Source organism: Emys orbicularis, chromosome 1 (genome assembly GCF_028017835.1).
Source record: "Emys orbicularis isolate rEmyOrb1 chromosome 1, rEmyOrb1.hap1, whole genome shotgun sequence".
Taxonomy (NCBI): Eukaryota; Metazoa; Chordata; order Testudines; family Emydidae; genus Emys; species Emys orbicularis.
In genome coordinates, this window is record NC_088683.1 from 124850118 (window position 1) to 124874457 (window position 24340).

A 24340-nucleotide genomic window follows, 5' to 3' on the forward strand; every position below is an offset into this window, starting at 1 on the left:
AGAGACCCTCCATAATTTCCATGGTATTAATAACAAAACAGCCAAGCTTATTAACTGGACATCATTTAGTACTTTCTTGTAAAATCACACTGAATATATTACATTAAATCATATGCCTGTAATTCCAATGTTTGCTAAATACCGATCCGCTTTTGTACTAATTTCTCAGATCCTGTCAGTATTCACAATCCCCACTAGAGGGCATCACACATTTCCCTCAACAAAAACACACTGATGTTAACTTAAATAAATTAATTCACAGGGAGAGGTCAATGACAGGATCCCTAGCACACTGCCAGACTTTCAAGATAAGTGTTCTGCCAATTTGGGTCCTGAGTCAAGTCCCACAGAAGTCAGTGGAAGTCTGTCATCCCCATTAATAGGAATTGGAGCATGCTATAAAAACGTAGTCACATGCTTTAGCGCAACAAAACAGAGAGCTGACTATTCATAAATGCAACGATAAGACTATCAGAATTAATTACATAGTGACCTGCTAAAAAGCATTGAACCACCATGATAGGACTTATGGGATTTTGTTTGTTATTCTATAGGAGTTAGAACAGCAGCAAAAAACTCTTCAATATATTAAGTTAATAAATATTTGTGAATGATATTCTTTGTATTACAGTATATCTTCACTGTATTACAGTAAGAAAGTAATACAAAATTAAACAAAACATAAAAATAAGACATCCTCCATTACCTCAGTAGGAACACTGATTTGGGGAGAGGAAAAGGAAAAATCCCCCAGCAGACTTCTATTGTCACTGCCTAAAAACCGATCATGAGATAACAACATTACCGATGAATGGAACAAATAATAGATCCAGCTAAAATACTTTGTTTTGTCAGAATATGGAGTCAGAATAACTGAAAGGAGCTCTGCCGTGGACAGAATCAGATTATTGCATAGAAATAATTTCAGAAAATATTTGGCAAGATTAAGCTATCTACTATATAGGACAGGTGGCACTGTTCAGAATCTACTATATCTGATCACAAGTTCATGAATCTGAAATTGACAGCATTAATGGGATAACCTCCCTTAATTTTTTATGCAAGTGAATTTAGTCCTTAGTAAAGTTACCAGGCTGGCAGCTCTGTAGACTGAAGTACCTAATTTATCCAAAGGACAGGAATAGAATGAGCAGGTGGCAATGCAAGCATCCCTACAAATGCCCTGCCAACATTAAACTGAGCATCCACCTCTATGAGAGAAAGTTCAGTGCTCATAATGATTCAGTCCTTGGCCTCTCTGTGCTGACGCTGCCAACGAGTGCACCAATTATTAGTTGCTTTTTCTCTAATGCAGACACTAAGGAACTGAACAAAGGCTACTGACTCATTTCACATAGGCCACTGAACAATCTTCAGATAGTGACTGGTTTCACTTACCAACCTTGCATGGATTCAAGCCAGCAGTCTAGAGGTGACAAGCTCTGTATCTCACTTGCCATCCAGTTTCCAAAATAAAACCTCAGAAGAGTCAAACTCTAAAAAGAACCATGATGTTAGTAAAGCACGGCAAAAAGCTTAAAGTTAGATAAACTAAAGCAAGGTTAGCTTCACAAGCAAGCTGTGGCTTATCAAGCTGCGTTAGATAATTCAACAACAAAAAAGCGAGATGAGATGTTCAGGATCTCATTAAAACGCACAGGAAAAAAATCCCAAGCTCGCAAAAGTTAAAAAGCATACAGAAGAACCTCAGAGTTATGAACTGACCATTCAACCAGACACCTCATTTGGAACTGGAAGTACATAATCAGACAGCAGCAGAGACCAACAAAAAAAAAGCCAGTACAGTACAGTGTTAAATGTAAACTACAAAAAAAAAAAAAAAAAAAAAGTAGCATTTTTTTCTAATAAACTGTTCAGTTGTAAACTTTTAAAAGAACAGCTATGACATTTTGTTTAGAGTTATGAACATTTCAGAGTTATGAACAACCTCCATTCCCAAGGTATTCATAACTCTGAGGTTCTACTGTACTTAAAACTAACTCAACATAAGTATCAGTCAACAGCAAATAAGAGGAGTATGGCAAGTGCAGGAATATCATCATGTCAAGAGATTTAATGACCATGTCCAAGGATAAAGAATTTTTTTAAAAGAGAAGGAAAGTGTTAAATTACATGCTCCACCCTGTAGAGAGAGGCAGCTGAACATCTCAAATAGGCTAAGTATAGACAGAAGATGATTCAGCTGGATAGAGGATGTTTATATGGAAAATGTGCATCTGGCAAACTGTACCAGAATGCTCATGTAGTGATTCATTGGTGAATTTCCTTAGGAGAGGGATGGCTAAAGTCAACAGCAGACAGAGCATATGGCAAGCCACAAAAAAGGGAAGGTGAGGACTAGGTGGACAATGCCTATCCAACCCAGCTGAGAATTTACTGAAGCTGGAGGTAGTGAATTGTTATTTAGCAATTAAGTGGTGGGGGTGTTTTTGCATATTGGACATTCACACTGCTTTAAAGACCACCACCAAAAAAAGGTATTAATCCAGGGAAGTCCTATGGTTCTATGTTACACAGTATAGGCACCGACTCAGTGGGTGCTCAAAGGGCTGGAGCACCCATAGAAAAAAAAAATAGTAGCACACACCCTCCCTCCCCCCATCAGCTGTCTGCCAGTGGTCAGGAGGCACTGACAGGAGGGGGAGGACCAGGGGTGGAGCTTCAGGTGGTGGGGTTGGGGTGGGGGCAGGAAGAGGCAGGGTGGGGTGGAGCCTTAGGGGAAGGAGTGGAGTGTGGGGCAGGGCCTTTGGGCAGAGCGGGCTTGGAAAACCCCTGGGGAAAGCTGAAAGTCAGGGCCTGTGTTACACAGGTCAGACTAGATGAGCACAGTGATTCCTTCTAGCCCTAAACCTCTATGCTTGGGGAGGGGAGCGCTGAGAGGGAATTTCCTCAGCTTCTGTTTTAGTCAGTCATTGAATAGCTCTTGCCCCACATATGATACCCCGCCCTGCCCCTACATCTCTACCGCTCCCTTTACCCTTCCTTCCCCTGCTCCCGCCCTGCGTGGTGCACGTGGGAAGGGATAGGCTGATACCGCCACCCCTACTCCTCCTATCCCATCCCCACGTGAACTCACCCCGGCCCTTCCCACGCGTTAGGCTCAGCCCGCCCGTCCTAAGCCCCCACCCCGCCTGCAGCCGCCGCACTCACCTTTCACTCTCGGCGGCGGCGCCTCGGTTTCCCGCCCGCTCGCGCTCTTCCCTCCCTTTCCCAGCCCGCCGCAACTTCCGCAGCCGGCTCCGGCCTCTCCCGGCCAATCACAGAGCGCGCCCCGCTAGGATTGGTCCGGCTGAGCCCCCATACCGCGAGGGCAGCGGGAGGGAAGCGAACAAAGTAGGCGTTGATTGGCCCGACTTCCGCCAATGGGCGGTGCCGGGGAGAGGGGAGCGGGGGGCTGCGTGTTTCCGGAAGACGTGGCGGCCGCTTCTGCCGCCGCTTCCAGCCACCTCCCCCCTCCCTAGTTCCCTGCTGCTGCCGCCGCCACCGGCCTCGCCGCCACCATGATCTCCCTCACCGACACCCAGAGTAAGCGTCCGCCCGGCCCTGCGGCTGGAGGCTCCGGGCGGGGGCTCCTGGGGCGCTGGCGGTTGCTGGGGGGCGCTGGCAGGGGGGGCTCTGTCGGGGAGCTCCGGGGAGGGGGGGAGTCTTGAGCGGAACGGCGGCGTCCAGCTCGGGGGTGAGCCCGAGCGCGCCTGGCCGCTGCCCCTTTGTTCCGGGAGCCGGGGTCTGCGCCGCGCTCTCCTCCCGCTTCCTGTTCGCAGGTGAAGGGGGGAAATCCCCTTCACCCCTGTTGTGGGCGGGGGAAGGGCCTTGCCGGCTCCAGGGTCGTTTCGGGTCGTTTCCGCTCGTCTCCGGCTGGCCACCCTCCCCTCCCGCTGGACACGTGCGCCGGGCGGCCTCTGCAATACCCGGGATCTCTCGGACTAGCTTCATGCGCCAAACACGGACTGAAGTCCGAGCAGCCCTGGTAGTGAGGGGTCTGGGGAGCTCAGTGTGTAACTATTTACAGTGTGTTTTCAAACGCCTCCGTTCGGCGAGCTAGCCCTGCGTTAGTTACCTTCTAATTCAAAAAGGAAAAGTTGTCCCAGCCATACTCACCATTTGGAAGACTGAATTTTGAGGAAGTGTATCTAATTGTTAGTGTATCCTTTAATAAAACTGGTAGATTTATAAGCAACAAAATTAAAATTGTGCTGCGTTCCGACTTCTGAAGTGAACTGCAAACATCCCAAGTAAAATTATACAAGTAGCACACATCTGATAAGCTAACAAACTGCATGTCAGGACGCAATCTTGATAACAAAACCAGACTCTACTAAAAACAGAAGGCAGAGGGCCAGATTTTCTTTAAATTAAGGCTCTTTTACACTGCTTTGGCAGTGTAAAAAGCCTTTAAAGTGTGTATAAATGTAATTTATGCCCACTTTAAGACCTCTTTAATTGCCAGAGGTGTTCTTAAGAACATCCAAACGGCCATAGTGGGTCAGATCAATGGTCCATCTAACCCAGTATCCTGCTTTCCAACTGTGGCCAATGACAGATGCTTCAAAGGGAATGAACAGAACAAGGCAATCAAGTGATGCATCCTCTGTCGTCCAGTCCCAATGTCTGGCACTCAGGCTGAGGGACACCCAGAGCATGAGATTGCATCCCTGACCATTGCTGCTAATAGCTGCTGATGGAGCTATTCTCCATGAATTTATCTTATTCTTTTTTGAGCCCAGTTAAAGTTTTTGCCTTTCACAATATCCCCTGGCAACTAGTTCCACATGATGACTATGCATTGTGTGAAGTACATCCTTATGTTTGTTTAAACCTGCTGCCTATTAATTTAATTGAGTGACCCCTGGTTCTTGTGTTATGTGAAGGGGTAAATAACACTTCTTTATTCACTCTCTCCACATTATTCATGATTTTATAGACCACTGTCATATCCACCATAGTCATTTCTTTTCAAAGCTGAACATTTCCAATCTTTTCAATCTCTTCTCATATGGAAGCTGTTTTATACCCCTAATCCTTTCTGTTGCCCTTCTCTGTACTTTTTCCAATTCAAATATATCTTTTTAGAGATGGAGTGACCAGAACTGCACTCAGTATTCAAGTTATGGTCTTACTATGGATTTATATAGTCACATTATGATATTTTCCATTTTATTATCTATCCCTTTCCTAATTGTTCCTAACATTATCTTTTTTGACTGCTTCTACACACTGAGCAGATGTTTTCACAGAACTATTCACAATGATTCCAAGATCTATTATGACTCAAGGAAGCTAATGCAGACCCCATCATTTTGTATGTATAGTTGGGATTACGTTTTCCAATGTGCATTACTTTTCACTTATCAACATTGAATTTTCTCTGCCATTTTGTTACCCAGTCACCCAGTTTTGTGAGATCCCTTTGTAACTCTTTGCAGTTTGCTTTGGACTTAACTATCTTAACTAATTTTGTCTCATCTGTAAACCTTGGCACCTCAATGCTTATTCCTTTTTCCAGATCATTTATGAATATGTTGAATAGCACTGGTCCCAATACAGATCCTTGGGGAACCTGCTATTTACCCATCTCCACTGTGAAAATTGACCATTTATTCCTACCCTTTATTTCCTATCTTTTAACCAGTTATTGATCCATGGCAAGACCTTCCCTCTTATCCCATGACTGCCTACTTTGCTTAAGAGCCTTTGGTGAGGGACCTTAGACTTAGACTTTCAGAAAGCCTTTGACACACTATCTTCTTGAGCACCCTTGTTCACGTGTTTCTTGACACCCTCAAAGAGTTCTAATAGATTGGTGAGGCCTGATTTTCCTTTACAAAAACTGTGTTGACTCTTCCCCAACATATCATGTTCATCTATGTGTCTGATAATTCTGTTCTTTGCTGTAGTTTCAAACAATTTGCTGGGTATTAAAATGACAGGCTTACTGGCCTGTAATTGCCTGGATTGCCTCTGGAACCTTTTTTAAAATTGGCCTTCCACCGGCTGTCTTCCTTGTCATCTGGCTCAGAGGCTGATTTAAGCCATAGGTTACATACCACAGTTAGTAGTTCTGAAGGCACTCAGATATGAAATTGCACAACTCTTGGGTGAATATCATCTGGTCCTGGCAATTTATTACTGTTTAATTTATTAATTTGTTCAAAAACCAACTCTGTTGATCACCTCAATTTGGGACAGTTCCTCAGATTTGTCAACTAAAAAAAATAGCTCGGGTGTGGGAATCCTCCCTCGCATCCTTTGCAGTGAAAACCGACGCAAAGAATTCATTTAGCTTCACCACAATGGCCTCGTCTTCCTTGAGTGCTCCTTTAGCACCGTGATCCTGCTGTAGTCCCACTGATTGTTTGGCAGGCTTCCTGCTTCCGATCTACTTAAAAAACAAAAAATGATAGTAATTGCAACGGCTGTTGAGGGTTGGTCTGTTCTTCTCACCAAGGTGTTGTCACTGCATCTTGTGCAGTATGTTCAGGAATTCATCTCTTATCAGCCTGTGACTAGTATATTTAGTCCTACGGCTAACAGGTGTCTGGTACGTCTTTCAAGACCTGCTTCCTGGTGGTGGTTGATTCTTCATCTCCTTTTCAGAATTCAAATTGATAAGGATATCCGTGATGTTTCCCTTTGCTAGTGTGAATGGAGTTGGGGAAGAGGACAGATTCCAATTATAGTCCTCAGTCAGTAATTGATATTTGATATATTTAAGTTTACAGTGAAATATGGGTGTATACTTTTTGAATGTCAGATTAGGGAGTGGATTTTTACAGTATCTTTTAACAGAACATCTAAAGTAATAATCTTGTCCTTGTAATAGTAGTGTAAATTTAATTAGATCTTGAATCTGTTTGCAATCAAAATGAAAATTAAAGCAAATTTTAAAAATATGTACTGTTACAAGTCAGTCCACGGAAATATAATTTGGATATCAAATGGTGTTAAACAATATTGAGAGATGAGCTCACAAAAGTAAGGACGTTAAAGGCTACCAGAGTAGATATAGCTACACAGAGTTGTGAAATCTTCTACTATTGCTAGTAAATGGAAGTGCTAGAATATATAAGCTACCAGTGGTTTTAATATATTCTATATATTATAGAATATATAAGCTACCCTGTGCTGTCTGACCAAGATAAGATGACACTGGGTATGTCTATGCTGCAATTAAAAACTTGCTGCTGGAATGTGCCTGTTGATGCAGGCTAATGGGGCTTGGGCTAAGGGGCTGTTGTAATTGCAGTGTAGATGCTTGGGCTGGAGCCTGGTCTCTAGGACCCTGCTAGGTGGGAGGGCCCCAGAGCTCAGGCTTCAGTCTGAGCAGGAACCTCCATGCTGCAATTAAACAGCCTCTTAGCCCAAGTGAGTCAGCTGGCACAGGCCAGCTGCAGGTGTCTAACTGCAGTGTAGACATATCCATTGTGATTAAAACATTGTCACCTGGTTTACACTAGTGCTAGGACTGGTGACGCTTTGCTGCTGTTTAAGCCAGATGTAGGAGAACTTCACAGAAACCTCAGTCTAGATGAGGCCTAAACTTGCAGCCCTTTGTGTTTTGATCTTGATCACTGTTGCAGAGAAGAATCTTGTAGGTTTGCTCTTCAGGCATCCCTACTGAAACTTATCTTGCAGTTTAATCTAACATGTCTAATGAACTATAATTTTAAAAACTCAAACTTTGATTTACTAACAAGTCACTCAAAATCAATGATAAAGCTGTGTTTATTTTCATCTACAGAACTCAGATGTACACATGCACAATCGTGCTTATATGCCGAACTCTATTTCAATATGTAACTTCTAATTTAGTGATGTATTGCACAATATACAGTACATTTCATACACTTACTACTTATAGATCATATCATCAGAGAAGTCTCAGGTAGTTAAAATCACAACATTTATGACAAATAGGAAGCTTTAAAATGAACTAGCTGAAAACTTCTTGAAGCAGGACCCTATTTTATTTTCCATGCTCATAACAATTTAAATAGGTAGAATTCGCTATGGCCATAACTCCCCCCCAGTCCCTCCACATCAAGATAGGAACTAAATGTTTCCACATTTTACATTAATTTCTGCAGCCTATTCATGTCAACTCTTAATTTGTGAAATAAATTTTCTTATACTTGTATACATTGGTGCTACTTTTTTACTAACCTTTTTTTTTTTTTTTTTTTTGTATTGCAGAGATTGGAATGGGATTAACGGGCTTTGGTGTGTTTTTCCTTTTCTTTGGAATGATTCTCTTTTTTGACAAGGCACTTTTGGCTATTGGAAATGTAAGTGTTTGCTGTTCACATTTTAGTTTATACACATAGTTTCGACATGGAAGGGTAGAGTATTTTAAGTACATGATGCATTTGTATTAAATGTTCCCCTTTGAGATTTTTTTTATTATCAAATGGAAACTGAGCCTTGGAAAATAGAATCATAGAACCCTAGGTTTCGAATGAACAAGGGTCATCTAGTCTAACCACTACCAAGATGCAGAATTTGTTGTGACTAAATCATTCAAGACAAATGGCTATCCAGCCTCCTTTTGAAAACCTCCAGTGAAGGAGCTTCCATGACCTCCCAAGGGAGTCTGTTCCATTGTCCTACTGTTCTTACAGTTAGGAAGCTTTTCCTGAGATATAGTCTAAATCTGCTATACTGAATAAAACAGAATCTGGTATAAAAGAGAGATTATGTTCAATGCCTTAAGTGCTAAACTTCCACTGACTCTGAAAGTTAAACCAATCCCCCAATCACTCTAAAGATGGTACCACTGAGTCAGACTTGAGTCAGCCACAGTGAAGAAACTTGTGCTGCAGCTGCTTGTGCCACTGATTCTATACATTAGACTTCTCAGATTGACTGTCATGGGTAGGTCTACACAGCAAAGAAAAACCCATGGCTGGTCTGTGGGGCTGTTTCATTGCTGTGTAGATTTCCGGGCTGGGACTGGAGCATAGGCTGTAGGACCTTGTGGAGTGGGAGGGTCCCGGAACTCAGGCTGCAGCCCGAGCCCGGAAGTCTACACAGCAATGAAACAGCCCTGCAGCCGAGCCCTGTGAGCATGAGTCTGCTAGCACAGGTCAGCCGCAGGATTTTCTATGCTGTGTAGACATACCCTCTGACACCTTTTTTACAGTCTTGTATGTAAGGTAACTTAATAGAATTTGCATATTTATTTCCATCTAAGAACTCTAATATTTTGTAAACACTAACAAAGTTAGCCTCTTAACACTTTTCTGAGGTAGGGAAGTATAATTAAGTGAAAACTGCTAATAATAAATTGAAAAAAACCACCTCTTGTCTGTGGTGAGTAGGAACTTTTACTAGTCAGTGCCTTCATCCTCTGCAGTTTTAAGTTTTCACTTAAAAAATTAAATTTCTTGCTTTTGTAATAGATTATATTCAGTTCATGTGGGAAAGTTAACTGATGTGATGTTGCCTTTCTAAATCTGACAGTTCCAGTGCTTGCGCTGCTGTTCACAGCTTTGCCCATCTACAGGAGATGAAAACTAACTAGAGGATTGTCGTTTTTCAATTGTTGCTATTCAGAACCCTGTGGGCAGCAGGGGTTAAGTCATCTTCACTCTGTTGCTACTGCTTGTGGAAGCTAGGGACAGCAGGGCAAATGTGGAAGCTGTTCACTGAATGAAAATCCCAAAATAGATACTTGGAGGTGGGTATAATTGCAGAAGCCCCTCCCCTCCAAAGTATCAAGAAAGAGAATTTGTATATGGCAAAACATACATAAAATAAATATTTGGGATACAAAAGGAAAAACCATAAATATAGGGCAGGAGGTAAATAACTCAGTGTAGGGAAAGTGATATAAAGTGGGAGCTAGAGAGAAAGTAAAGAGCAAACAGAACTGAAGACAACACAAGAAAAGATACACTATCCTTACAGGAAAGGAAAAAAGTGGAGTGATACCAGGAAGAGAAAAAGATGCAACAAGAGAGTAGAAGAGTAAAAGTGACCTAGTACATGTGTCTTATTCCTTTAAAATGTAGTTGGTGTGGCTTTGAGAGTTTTGCAGCACAAGTATATTTCACTCTAGCTAGTAGGGTTAGTTCTCAGACTGGCAGGTGGCAGTTGTGATTAGAGAAAGATAATTAGATACTGATGGCCGAGCATCAACTATTGTCAGTGGTACTACTTGGTCAAACAGAGTGAGTAGCATTTATTCTGCAACAGTGATAGACTGATAAACTATTATCAAAGCTGAGATGTAGTGGAAAAACAAGGAGCATCAAGACTGATACTTTATCTTCAATTCTTCCCATTATGTTATAATGAATATGCTTAAATATCTGTAAACATCATGCATTATGTTGATCCACAACAGCTAAATACAATTTATGGATGGTGAGTCAGTGACTTAAAGAAACACTGCCAAGGTAGAGCAAGATATGACCCGCCACTTACTAAGGCTTGTGTACACCAAAAGTTATTAGACAACCTTGGCCAGGGACACGATTAGGGTCATGTCTACATTACAAAATACATGCCTTAATTTTTGGAGATAACTGTCGTCATAGAGACTCCTGGCATGGTTATATTTGTAATGTAGATGATTTGTGTATCTAGGGTGACCAGATGTCCCAATTTTATAGGGACAGTCCTGATTTTGGGGTCTTTTTCTTATATAGGCTCCTATTACCCCCGTCCCGATTTTTCACATTTGCTGTCTGGTCACCCTATGTGTATCTAATTTACAAACAGTGACGGACAAGGGGTTGAGATGAATACTTCCACATCATAATGTTTCCAGCTTTGTAGAATGGTTATTAAACATTTGTAAAACTCTAAATTCATTTGGAATATATTCTCTCATTCATTATTGGATTTGTCTCTGTCTCTTTCAGGTTTTATTTGTGGCTGGCTTGGCTTTTGTTATTGGTTTAGAAAGAACATTTAGATTCTTCTTCCAAAAACACAAAATGAAAGCAACAGTCTTTTTCTTGGGTGGTGTGCTTATAGTTCTCATTGGTTGGCCCTTGATAGGAATGATCCTTGAAATGTATGGATTTTTCCTTTTATTCAGGTAAGACTTGTTTAAAATGGGGTTCTTCATTGGTATCTTTTTGTTATTAGGAGGAAATGTTTTTGCTAATTTGGCAGCATTCACTACTTCCACAACAGTTGCTAAACTGAAATTTCATCTCTAAGCACACTTTATAATTTATACAGATCATTAATTTGTATTTGTAACAACCTGGAACTTGATATGTACTAGTTTGATACTTTTAAAATCAACGTTGCCTAAATCCATTTGATATTTGTTACATTGTTTCATATGTGTGAAAAATTGCACTTGACAATTTCGCACTCTTCCCACCCCCCAATCAAGCAAGGATTTTTTTAAAGAACCAAAATATCCTTTGGGCCTAAAATGTGGACTTTGTCTAACTTACCACCACCCCCAGTAAAAACCTAGCTTAAATCTGAAGAAACACGATGTTCTTTTGAAAAAAAAACCACATTTTATTTAACATTTCCTTCTAGTGTTTGCAACCTTGGTATTGTGCTAGTGTATGAGAAACAAACTAAAACAGATTTGTTTTCATTATCCAATCACCTTATGTCTCATAATGCTTATCCCTAGCATAATCACTTAAAATGGAGCAACATTTTGTTATATGGTTAACAAAAGTGAGTTATGTAAATCTGAAAAATCATTATTCATATATAGTAAGTTTCATACTTGTGCCTAGCATTCCCATAAGAAGCCATTCATCATTTTTCTTCATATCACTTCTGACTTGCTGAAATCCTCATCCTTTGGGGAGGGAAAGAGGAAAATGTCACATAGATGACACTATAGACCTTTTTGAACTTAACCCTGAACTTCTGATGAAATCAGAACTATTTAAAAAAAAGAACAGGAGTACTTGTGGCACCTTAGAGACTAACAAATTTATTAGAGCATGCATCCGAAGAAGTGGGCTGTAGCCCACGAAAGCTTATGCTCTAATAAATTTGTTAGTCTCTAAGGTGCCACAAGTACTCCTGTTCTTTTTGCGGATACAGACTAACACGGCTGCTACTCTGAGAACTATTTAACAGACTCATGACTCCAGTATAGTAGCCACTAAAGCTTTTTCCATGGTGCTGCAGTGGCAGGTGAAAATTAATGCAGTTGCTGTGGAAGTCAAAGGAAATGTGATTTGGATCATAATATCTTTAACTCACTAAAGTTGGATATATAGTCCTATATTTAAACACTTAAGTTGGGAATTTCAAAAGCGCTCAATATTGACCTGCCTTTGCTCCTCCTGAAGTCAATGGAATTTTTATTGTTGACTTCAGTGGGAGGTGAGTTATGTCAAAAGCAGAATGCTTTAAAAAGTCCCATCCTTAGATCTTCCTTGTTTTTGTTGGTCCAAGTTATTTCATCCTTAACTTGCAAAGTATTACCACAAATGTTTTGCAAATGGTTATGCATTGATCTAAGACTTCCTTCAGTAATTGGTATGTTAACAAAGAGGCAGTTTTGCTTTAGTCACTTGTAAATTGACTCTTAAATTTTGTTTTAAAGTTGTAAAAGCACATGTTGATATGTACCTCATTGCATCTTTAGGGAATCATAATTACGGTTCCGTGTCTGTCACAGATTCTGTGACCCTGGCAGTGGTCCCTGGCTAACCGGTGCAGCCGCAGTCCGCTGGCCTCAGCACTGCTCCCTGACCAGCCAGCCAGAGCAGCCGCAATCCGCAGCCCCGGGCAGCATTCCCCGGCCAGAGCAGCCGCAGCCCTGGGCAGTTTATTGCTCGTGACCTGTCCATGACTTTTACTAAAAATACCATGACTAAATCATAGCCTTATTAATAATATGAATTATTTCACTGAGTGTATTAAAATGGTTTATTTGAATGTGCTATTTGCATCTCTAATCAGCCACTTTGAAGCAAGAAAAATTGCTTTGGTAACACTTGAAAGCTTTAAAAGCAGCAAAGTACATTGTAAAAAAAATCTGAAATGTTGTCCGTGGTGGCACTTCATGCCTCAACAGTGCTTGCTGTGTGACAGAAGTCTAATATATATGAAAGAACAATCTCCAAAGAAATGAAGTGGCTGGCTAAAGTCAATGCACACAGAGTCCTACCACAATCTTTTAAAGCAGAACAATTAGATTATTTATTAACTAAGAGACATTAAAGAGCTCTCATAGTCTTACTTTCAAACCTAAAAGACTTTGGCGCATAAAACCACTTATCTTTAATTTAACTCTTTTCTTGACACTTGGTAAATCTAAAATTTGTTGTAAAACAAGTGGTTGCTATTTCTTAGCCCATCTCCACTATGGTGCTGCATTTGTTATATCATGCAGACTTCCGTAACACAGTACAGTATCAAAAAATAGGTGTGTCTCCTGCAGAATCAAATAGGAAGAATAAGCTCTCTTCCACACATCAGTCTAAAATGTCAAAACAAAAACAAAAAACAAAAAAAAAACCCCACAGGAAATAACTGGCCAAATGCATAGTTTTTTACGTAAACTTTTTAAAATTTACTTTAGTAGTCTCCATTGGAATTACAGTAGAACCTCACAAGTTCTCACATAGCTAATCTGTATATCTGAGAATTTATTCAAACAGCTCTACTCCTACTTCTCAGCATATGTCTAATAAATGACTGCTGTACTGAGGCCTTCGTTACTTTATAAAATGCATTTGCACTGCATTAATGATATACTATAAACTATCAAATAGATTAAAGAAACTTGTCAAAACAAGTGAACAGATGGTATTTTAATGGTACAGCCTTTGTTTTTGTAATTATTTGCTTGTTAAATTGCCAGTTTTGGTAATCTGCAATGGGAGTCCCAGGTTACTCAGTAAGTTTCCCAAAACTTTAAACATTGAGAGAATTTCTTTCCCATTAAAACATCAAATCAGCCCATGCATCTGTCATAATGTACTATAGCGTCAGCTTCTGAAATAATTTAATCCTATATTTGGGCATAAAATAACTGGTGAAATGTATTTTATTTCTACTAAATATTGGTGGGATTTTCAAAAGTACTCCAATTGTTAGGATTGCTGGCCCTAGTGACCCTCAATGTGCTCCTAACTCACTTAGGTACTTTATAAAATCCTACCTCTATCGGGTGAGATTTTTAAAACATTTAAAAAGGGGGGGGGAAAGCTTTTGAATATTGTATTTTTTCCTGCCACTTCTTTCTCTCCCTCCTCTCCTGAATTAGTAGATCCCATATATATATGTCAGAACTTATTTTCTGCTAAAAAGCTACAAGTAATTTTTTTAATGCAATCTCATTTCAAATAACTCATTCCTTCATCCAGTCTAATATGTGAGAATAATATCACGTCATGTTGGACCTACGTAACTTCAGAATCTTTTTGTTTAAAGGGGTTTCTTTCCTGTGGTGGTTGGTTTTATTAGAAGAGTGCCAGTCCTTGGATATCTCTTGAATTTACCTGGTATAAGCTCGGTAAGTATTCATCTACTTAAAATTAAGTTTGAACCTTTTTGTTCAATCCATGGTGGTTGTATTATTTAGCAAATAATAATGCAGAAATACTATGCACATAGTCATAGAACAATAAATGGTTACTGTGTATGCATTTTGTACAGTTCTTGCACCATACGAGTCATATTCAATTCTAAAGAAGAGATTAAAATAAAACGAATTTCCACTGAAGTCTCTAAAGTAGAGACACTTATAGCTGATTATCCCTGCATCATTATATTCAAGTTTTGAATTACATATGCATGTTACAAATGCCAATGATCTGAGACTCCATTATTCGTGTGCACCACTGGGTCAAAAATAAAATTAGGAGCGGTTTTAATTCTGACTTAGGTTTTTATGTTTGATCTACTTAATTTTGCATAAGTTAAACATAAAAAAGCCCCAGAGTAATTTCAAATTGCTCTCTTTCAGACTAGCATAGACCTTCAAGGTGAGTCAAGAATATGCCTAGTAACTGTCTCTAGGCACCAGCATCCTTTGTGTAGGTCCTTTGGTACCATATTAGTAATGAGATGAATGAGATCTGTGTGTATAATTCATTGGGCTAATTCATAATGCCAGAAGAACAATCGTGATGTAGCATGTTGATGGCTGGAAGTAGAGCCTTGTTGATGTTAATGCAGGTATAATAAGGAAATAGACTAGATGTATTATTTTGTACTATATGGTAAAGTGAAAACGGATCCATAAACTTTCATGTGATACATAATCATTTATCTAATTAATACTTATTCGGGTCCACTATGCTTGGGATAAGTTTTGCCATTTACTGAGATCTGTGTTTTTCACATTTGCCATTCTTTTAACGAAATAACCAGGGAATAGGAGAGAGGCAAATAGCACCAGAGAGAGGATAACCTAGGATTTGTACTGTGCATATGTCTCTTTGTATTTGGAAATTTGTAATTGTAAGTGTTTTAACCTTAGTCTTGAAAGCTACCATTTAATACATACATTGTAAAATTCAGAAGCTGTACAATTAAGACATACAAAGTCCAGTTTGCAAAGATTGATTCATTTTAAAGTTCAAGTTCATCTGTTTGAATGTTGTAGTCTAACAGTCCCAGGCCAAGGTCTGGCTCATGATCCATGATCAATTGAATGTTCCACTCAGCAATTGATCTTACCTATATATATAAATTGATCTTAATGGGGTTAAATCCTGTTTAAAAAGATAATTGTTAATGTTTTATTCAAAGCCTACGTAGGCTCAGAAGAGAATCCACAGTAATGGTCAGTTGAAATATCTTATTTGGTCTGTTAATGCATGAGTGGCTGATATTTTTTTCTTTTAGTTAATTATTTTATTTTATTTTGGCCATTAAGCTAGCAGTGTTACCTGCATTTTTCTAATTTATGTTTTCATTCTGTTGCATTTTCATGTTGCACCATTAATATCCATGAAAAACATATCATGCAGAAACACAAATTGCAATGTAAGGTATTTTTGATGTTTACAAATTTATAAATCTCATGAGACCTTGGTGAGTACTATTTGACTATAATCATTTTCAGTCACCTACTAAATGCGCACAAGTACCAATTTATATTTCTGAGATAGCATTTTGAATGTACATGCATAAACGTGCAAGTAACTTAAAGAATTTTTTTTTTTTGTCTCTTCTCTCCTACAGCTTGTAGATAAAGCTGGAGAAAGCAACAACATGGTATAATGACAAGTGGGCAGAAGGCTGGTTCTAAATTTATTGTATTATTTATAAAGCTTTTGAAGAATATTCAGCACAAAGATTAAATTGTGAACAAAGGAAAAGCTTGTAACATTCTTTATATAAAAGTTTAATTTAAAATGTATAGTCTACAAAATACATCATTAGACAAGAAGCTCAGCAAGCATGCTTCTGAGACAAGCTACTCGAAGAATTTGGGAAGTAAACCGAAGAGGTGAAAGTCATGGGATAACCCATGCTACAACTGTTCAAGACTGTTTTTAATGTTTTTGGAAAATATGCTAAACATAATGAACCCTCATGGAACTAACGGTGCCTGTACTTTACCTCCTTATTTTGAAGGTTTGGTAGAGTGAACAGGTCTTTATTTTTAAGGCATTCCCCTCCTACCTACCCAACCCACCACCTGCCACATCCAAAAAAAAAAAAAAAAGGAGGGAGGGGGGGGCAAAAAATATTACCTGTTGTTTAACAAAAGATGTCTTTCTTGCATGAAAGTTAAGATGGATAATCATTTTTAAGTATATGTAACAACAAAGGAAACCCCTCTACACTTCTACTGTAAACATTTTTTGTAAATATGTGGCTAAAATAAAACTTCATTGTTATCTTCATGTTTCATAGCCAAATGTAAGTTGGATTTGCCTTCAGTTTTGGAATATGCAAAAGGTCAATCTTTACTAACTTCAGTCTAAAAATGCAATTGGTTCCGAAGTTGTACAGTTTAGCTGGGAACTCTTGAAACTGACTTACACTCCTTTGGATTTTTTTTCTTCTTGACTCATGTTACCTGTGCACATCAAGATGAGGATGTAGCTCTTTGTCACTGAATAAACTTTTGCATATCCTGTTTAGTTCATGAAATGATACATTTGGTTTTACACAAACCCTGTGAAATATACCCTACTCAAATATGAAACATGTTTTTAAATAGTTGGAAGCCCTCGCTTCTTTTTGCCATAGGACTACAAGTTACAAATCTTATTTTTTACAGTAATAAAATGAAAACTTTAAACTCTGTGTGTGAGAGTTTCTGGAAAATTGAATTTAACAAATTTAACTGAAAAACAAATGCCAGTCTGTGTGTCTATTTATATGACTTAATTGCTGCTTGATTTCAGTCATTTTTAAATTATTTATCCCGTCAATCATGAAAGCAATTAGCATCTATAGAGCATGTATCTGATCTGGACTATAATTTTCTTTGGCCTAAATTGAGGTAAATGAAGATTGCATATTAAAGTGCGAGTAGTGATTTTTCTAATTTTGTTGGAATGTCTAACATGCTTTTCCAATAAATCTAGATTCATAGTATTTTTCATCTAAAGTGAGCAGCAAGTAACTTGTATCTGTGCAAACGTTGACTTTAGCAGTTTCTCAGAATTTTTTGACTCAAGTAGCTATAGTCTCATCAATCTAATAAGTGATTCTTTTGCAAAGTTAGAAAATACCAAACTAATTTTTTATAATGTTTTTAAGATGGGATAAGCCATCACATACAAAATATACATTTTTGGAAGTACGTAGTTTAAAAACATCTTTGCATATGTGGTGGGTTTTCCAGTTGTAGATGTATAAATCGCCATGGATTATTTTCTAAACATCCCCATTTACTTTGTTTTCTTCTGGGGAACAAGGTAGTGGAAAGTAAAATGCAAAACACTTTGGGAACAAAATGAATAGGGCAATAGCCTGGTAGCCCAGTGCATCTTTTAAGTTTAGTCAGTGCGCATTGTGGCTTTTTAATTTTAATAACGAAAGAACTTGGTTGTGGGTTGGGTTTTTTTTTTGGTTTGTTATATTCCTGATGGCATGTGTGTTAATTTACAAACAGGACTAAATATGACTTGTGGCTCCTACCTCAAGAGAAGAATCAATTTTAATTGCCCCTGTGTATCTGTTCTGTTTCAAGCAACACCTTTCTAACACTAGTGAAATAATTTACTTTCTGAACAACCAAATGGGCTTGAAATACTAGTCTGCATCATGGGAATCAAGTAATTTTTTTTATTTAATCAGACAATGTTACTTCATTTACAATAGATGTGGAAAAATGCTAAGGTCTTTACTCTTATCTTCTAAAAGGTAATCTAAAGTGCAAAAGCTGGATTGTACCACATGACTGTTCTGTAGTCATTTTGGAAGAAAATTGCTTGATAAACTTATGCCAAGTACCTTCTTCCACAAAAACTTTGGACAGAATCTTTAAGATGGAACAATGTCTTGCTGTTCCATGATCTCTCAGCCCTTCAGTGAAACACAGAGGTCTGCAATTCACATCACTTCTACTTGAATTCACAGTTTTACATCAAGTATCCGCACAAGTGGTGCTCGTTTTTTTGTCAGGAATGAGACTGACAAATATACTACTCAACTGAGAGGGGACAACATTGTGTGTAGCATTTAGCAGTCTGTATCCCTCAAGGTAACATAGTCTCAAAGACAAACATCGGTTTTGCCAAGTACCTGTACGTGGTGGGGAAGAAGTAAAAACTACTCCTTAGCCTTAAGTGTTTCTGTCATTGCAAAAATGTATCTTCTGTAACAGAAACATATTTGGAGCATTTCCTCTTTTAAATGTAATTTATAATTGCTGCGTTAAGGCTCACTAACAGATCTATCCTGAACAGAGGAATACTGTAAATACACTTGTCATACCTTGAATAAATGAGTACTTTTTTCTATTAATTGTTCATGTCTTTTTATTTTTTAACTGCCACGTCTTTGAAGAAAATATTCTATACCATTTTGCTTGCAGGAAGAGGGACACTGCAGTTCTTATCTGTGTTGCTGGATTGCATAGTGGAGCATATGGAGTCTGGAATGAGTGTCTTGTATTAGATCTTTGGAATGTTGTTGTAGCCATGTTGGTCCCAGGATATTGGAGAGACAAGGTGGGTGAGGCAATATTTTTTTATTGGACCAACTTCTGTTGGTGAAAGAGACAAGCTTTTGAGCTACACAGAGCTCTGTGTAACTGGAAAGATATTTCACCCACCTGGCTCTTTTTTGTATTAAATCTGTCAGACAAGCATTTCTTAGGTAGGCATCCCCTTGCTACTGTTAATATCATCTTGGTATTTAACCGAATTTCTTAATTGACACACTTTTTACAAGCAGCAATCAAAGAAGCAGTGTGGTCCAGTGGTTAAGGTACTCAGCTGAGACTCAGGCCTATATTCCATTCCTTGCTGTCACTGATCTACTGGGTAACTCTAGACAGCTCACTTCCCATCTTTCTGTTACCCTAAATAGACAAAGGCTGGAAGAGGAATGTTTACACAGCAAAGGAAAACCCCTGGGTGGCCCGTGCCAGCCGGCTTGGGCTGCAGGGTTGTTTAATTCCTGAGTAGACTTTCAGGCTTGGGCTGGAGCCCAACTCTGGGACCCTCCCGCCCTGCAGGGCCCGAGTCCCACACGCCTGAGTCAGCTGGCAAAAGCCAGCCACAGATTTTTCTTTGCTGTGTAAACATACCCTTAGATAGTTCCTGCCCAAGAACTGACTGTTTCTGTGCTTGTACAGTGCCTAGCACAATGTGGCCTCACTCTCAGTCTCTAGGTGCTACTGTAATATAAATGCTGTTTGAATGTAACAATTACTGTATGATGGAATGTTTTAATGATATAAATGCTAAACCTACTTGTGGCTCATTGGCATTTAACAGCGCTAAGCAACTGTGCTTGATGCCTTGGTTTAATTTGAGATGGGTAGCATGTCCCAGCTATGACCATGGCATGCCCATAGCTATGTTTCTAGCTGCAATGATGCCAAGAAACTTGTCTTGCATCTAAAGTAAAGATCTAAATAAAGGCAGGGCTATCTTAGAATAACAATTACATAATCATTTCTTGACAAATTCCATGTGGTCCCATAGCTACAAAATATCCATCTTTTTTTTTCTGACTTGCCTGACTGAAATACCTAACAGGCAGGGCTGAGGAAAACAGAACCAACAGTGTCAGACTAGCTAACTTAACTGTTCTCCAAAATGGGATAAATGCCTAGTTTGGTTACATCTCTCCCTATAATGAGGACAATGTGAATGTATGGCTCAAAATACAGATTAAATGTTAATTAAAACCAACCATTGCTGATACAAAAAAAAAAAAAAAAAATCTTAATTTTGCTCTTGGTACCTCCATCCCTTTATTAGAATGGGAGGTGGAGAATAGCCTAAAGAAACTATAGAATTTCATGTATAACACTTTTTAAAAAAAATAGGAGGACCCAATTTGACTCACTTTCCAGGTTGAGGATATACAAATATACTATTTAAAACTTGAATAAAATACCTATTAGGGACTATTTGGCACAGCTTTTGCTCAGCCCCCACCAATGATAAAAATAAGGGGTGATTTATGCTGTGAATTTTGCAAAGCATATCATCACCCTGTGGTTAATGATCCCTTAAAGAAGAGCATTTCTAAGTGTCTCAGCACTCCAGCTCAGTCACAATGTCTTGGGTTTTGTTATTTACATTGTTAGACAGGGTACTGTCCTGTAGATTGTATTTCAGGATAAACATACATTATGCTCCCTAGGCTAAGGGATCCTGCTCCACAGTGATCTTCTTTCCACCATGCTAATTTCAGAGTATTGATTATCTGCCAAAGCAGCTTTCATATTCATGTGAATTTGCAGAGAAATGACAGCATTGATGTAAAGCAGTTGTTGTGATGCTCTTCAACCTGAATTGCCTTTTTATTTTGTATGGACGCTTCTATTCTTTTGTAATGTTTGGATCTATATTAATAACAACTAACCATATTTAGGATCTGTTTTTCAAAGATGTGTGCATTTTTCTGTGCTGATACAAGTGCATGTGCCTGATTTATACTTTCATATAATCCATGTGTGTTTGGGGGTATCTATGCTTCAGTGCTAAAATTTTGTTTAGTGGTGCTGTGTGCTACTCAACAGATGCCATGTTCCACGGCAAATGTGGCTGCATTTTAGTAGAGGGTGAGATGACTCCTCTTGTATGAATAAATTATTCTCTTATCGGCTGCAGTGCAAAAGGGCCAGAAAACAAGGGAAATAATAGGACCCTATGTCCCGGGGTGGTGTGAGACTTATTTAATGTACATAAATCACTTTAAGATCCTACCTGTCATTATAAACTAGGTTTGACACACACACCCAGCCCATGGTGAGTTATCAGTGCAGCAGGCATGTGGGCAAAAATGTGGGTGCTTTGCAATTTGTCTCTTAGCACTCAGTCTTGAATCTTTACTCAGGCTCAGATTGTCCCTGGTGCAGGTTTTTCCTACATACAGCACAAGCAACTCCCTTCAGTGGGTTGCCCCTCAGATCATCCCATCCAAGGGGTGGGGGGGCAGGGAGGGAGGGTATTATTGCTCACCCCCTGCCCTGCAGATCGGGGAGGGACTCTATCCCCTCATTTCTGGCTTTAGCCCAGACCCTAATAAGAGGTATCTGAATTTCTAGCATAGGGGAGGTACTAGACACTGACCCAGAGCCAGACAAGTTGCTCTCAGCTGAGAATGGCTCGGATCACATAGATGGAGGCGGTGCCACACTTACCCAGCAGGGGGAGCCAAAGGGAAGAGAAAAGCCTCCTGCTGTCTCCCCGCAAGGAAATAATTGCCACTTGCCAGCCACCCTCCCAATCCAAGGGTGAGGGACAGCAGCCCCATTGGGCAGACAAAGAGGGGCATAGAGACTCAATAGCTTGGGGTGTGGGGTGGGAAGGAAGTGACAGAGACCCTGTTGTGCTGGGGAGAAGATGAGGGTGTGCTACAAAGGGCCCTAGGCGTATGGGACAGAGGGAAGGACACAGAGAATCCTCTGGTGTGGGTAGGGTGCCAGTCTGAAGTAAGAAAAAAACAACAACTGGGACCTGTGGGATGATCCTGAGCCCGTGGAGCTGGACTGAGCCCCTTTACAGATTTTTCAGGATAGCTACCTCAAAAAAGGGACGATCCTGGGGAAACCTGGACAGGTGGCAACCCTAGCATGTGGGGGAGAGAATGGGGTACATAGAGACAGCCCCGGGAGAGGGGTAAGAAGTGACTGCACAGTCCGAGTGTGTGTGCATGTAGTGGGGGGAAGGGCAGAAAATGGGGGCCACACAGTGCTTCTGGTATGAATGTTGGGTATTGAGGGTACACAGATCCTCTAGGGCAGTGGTTCTCACCCTGTGGCCCATGTGCCTCTTGCGGCCCTATCAGCACACAGCTGCGGCCCATGTGACATCCTCAGGGCCATACAGGTAGTATCTATATGTGCATGCAGCCCACATAACACAGAGAGAGCTGCATATGCAGCCCACAATGGAAAATAGGTTGAGAATCACTGATTTAGGGCCAGAACAGGGGAATGCAGAGGTCAGGGAAAGAGGGAGGCAATCAGAGACCCAGTGGGCATGAAAGAGGCAATCTTAGAGCTGGAAAGAGAAGACAACTTGGCAGGTGGGACTGAAGCTGGATGAGATGCCCACACATACTTTGAACACAGCAAAAAAGTCTCCCACCTTCATCAGCAGGATAGCCTTGCAATTAAGGCATGGGAGTGCGACTTGAGCTTCTTGGATTCTATTCCTGACTCTGCCACTAAGTTTGTGTAATTCTGGGGAAACTATTTAACAGTTCCATGCAGCGCTTTGCCCATCTGTCAAATAGGGCTAGCACCTCCCTCCAGGAATGTGAGGCTAAATTCATTAATGTTTGTTCAGGGGCTTAGACATGAGGAGTGACATAGAAAAGTATATAGAGAAATCATGTAAAATGTAAGATACGAAAGGAAAAAATGGAGTTACTGGGTGCTCCTGAAAACACTAGATGGGTATAGCCGATCATCTGGGCTCCCTCTAAATAAATAGGTAGAGGATGCAGGGAGATGACAGTCGTGACTGGAAGAGTAGTGAGAGCCACTGGAAGCTTTCACAGGTTTCAAAAAGCATCTGAACTGATCCAAATATCTGAAGCTTCTGTAATTAGTGTGTGTGTATATATTTGTTTCTGTTGTGCAAGCTCTAATGCAGTGTACAGTTTTGCAACATTGAAGTCAGTTCTGTACACGCTCTTAAATGTAATTTTTGTGCTATTGTTGCTAGTCTTTGTGTACTTTTATGTTTTTTCCCCCATGTTAAGGCTTTTCTTTGTTCCAGTCCCCTATTACCTCATTGTGATGAAACATCATAACATGTTATAGTAATGTCAAAATCAATAGGTGGGGAGTAGGGAATGTAGGATTTAGTGGATTTTTTTGTCTTATTTTTTTTGGCCAGGCTTTGATCTTGCAATTGGATCTACTAGCACAGACTCCTATGCATGTGCAGGATCTCACTGTGTGTAGGGTCTATGCTAGTGGATTTGATTAGAGAATAGGAGCCTTGGTACAGAAGAAGGAGAAAATTTGCCATGGTGAACTGCAAAGATATTTTTTTGTTTGTGTTGAAAAGAAATGTATAATGAACTGTGTTAGATAAATATATATTAAATACTGTTAGGTAAATAGGTATTATATATTGAATAGCATTATGAGAAAATGTTAAAGGGATTTTTTTCTGTTTTCTCTATGTATCTTATTGACCCAGCTTTCGAAGTTTGTATGAAATCAGAAAGTAGGTTTGTGTCTTATCTACAGTGGATTCTTGGTCTATGTAGATAACAAGACAAAGCAAACCAGACAAATGTGTGATTTATTAGCCAGATGTGGCTAAAACAGAGTAAGGAGGATGAACACTGGTTGAACAGAGTATCAGAGGGGTAGCCGTGTTAGTCTGAATCTGTAAAAAGCAACAGAGGGTCCTGTGGCACCTTTAAGACTTATGCTCCCAATACTTCTGTTAGTCTTAAAGGTGCCACAGGACCCTCTGTTGCTGGTTGAACAGAGTTAGCCAACCAGTAATTTTAAGGCCACAAGGAATAAATAAGTAAGAGTATGACAACTGTTGCAAGAAATAATGGAAGCAATAAAAAGACAGCTGGACTGAGTGAGGAAAACAGTTAATAGCTAGAAAAAATAGATAAGGAGGTACCAGTGACAATTTTAGCAGGATAAGTAAAACGTATCAGTTAAAAGGATTTGGGGTTAGTGTGTATGAAAATATATTTAGAATAGAATGTTTATAGATGCAGTTGTTTTAATAACATGTGCCTGCATTATGTTATG

At 39.7% G+C, this 24340-nt stretch overlaps 1 protein-coding gene across 1 annotated transcript; it reads left to right on the top strand.

Annotated features, from left to right (window-relative positions):
* Positions 1 to 3404: 3404 nt before the first annotated feature.
* On the top strand, positions 3405 to 16817 carry GOLT1B (golgi transport 1B). Its single transcript, XM_065400412.1, has 5 exons — positions 3405 to 3546; positions 8212 to 8303; positions 10884 to 11062; positions 14392 to 14473; positions 16150 to 16817. Exons 1-5 carry the CDS (start codon positions 3522 to 3524, stop codon positions 16186 to 16188), a joined length of 417 nt encoding a protein of 138 aa, XP_065256484.1. The 5' UTR covers positions 3405 to 3521; the 3' UTR covers positions 16189 to 16817.
* Positions 16818 to 24340: the final 7523 nt, after the last annotated feature.

Excerpts from the sequence above, each read along its gene's own strand:
- GOLT1B (XM_065400412.1), top strand. The coding sequence starts at position 3,522 with ATGATCTCCCTCACCGACACCCAGA. Across the intron at positions 3,547-8,211 it reads CTCCCTCACCGACACCCAGA|AGATTGGAATGGGATTAACG; the intron begins GTAAGCGTCCGC and ends TTTGTATTGCAG. Across the intron at positions 14,474-16,149 it reads ATTTACCTGGTATAAGCTCG|CTTGTAGATAAAGCTGGAGA; the intron begins GTAAGTATTCAT and ends TCTCTCCTACAG.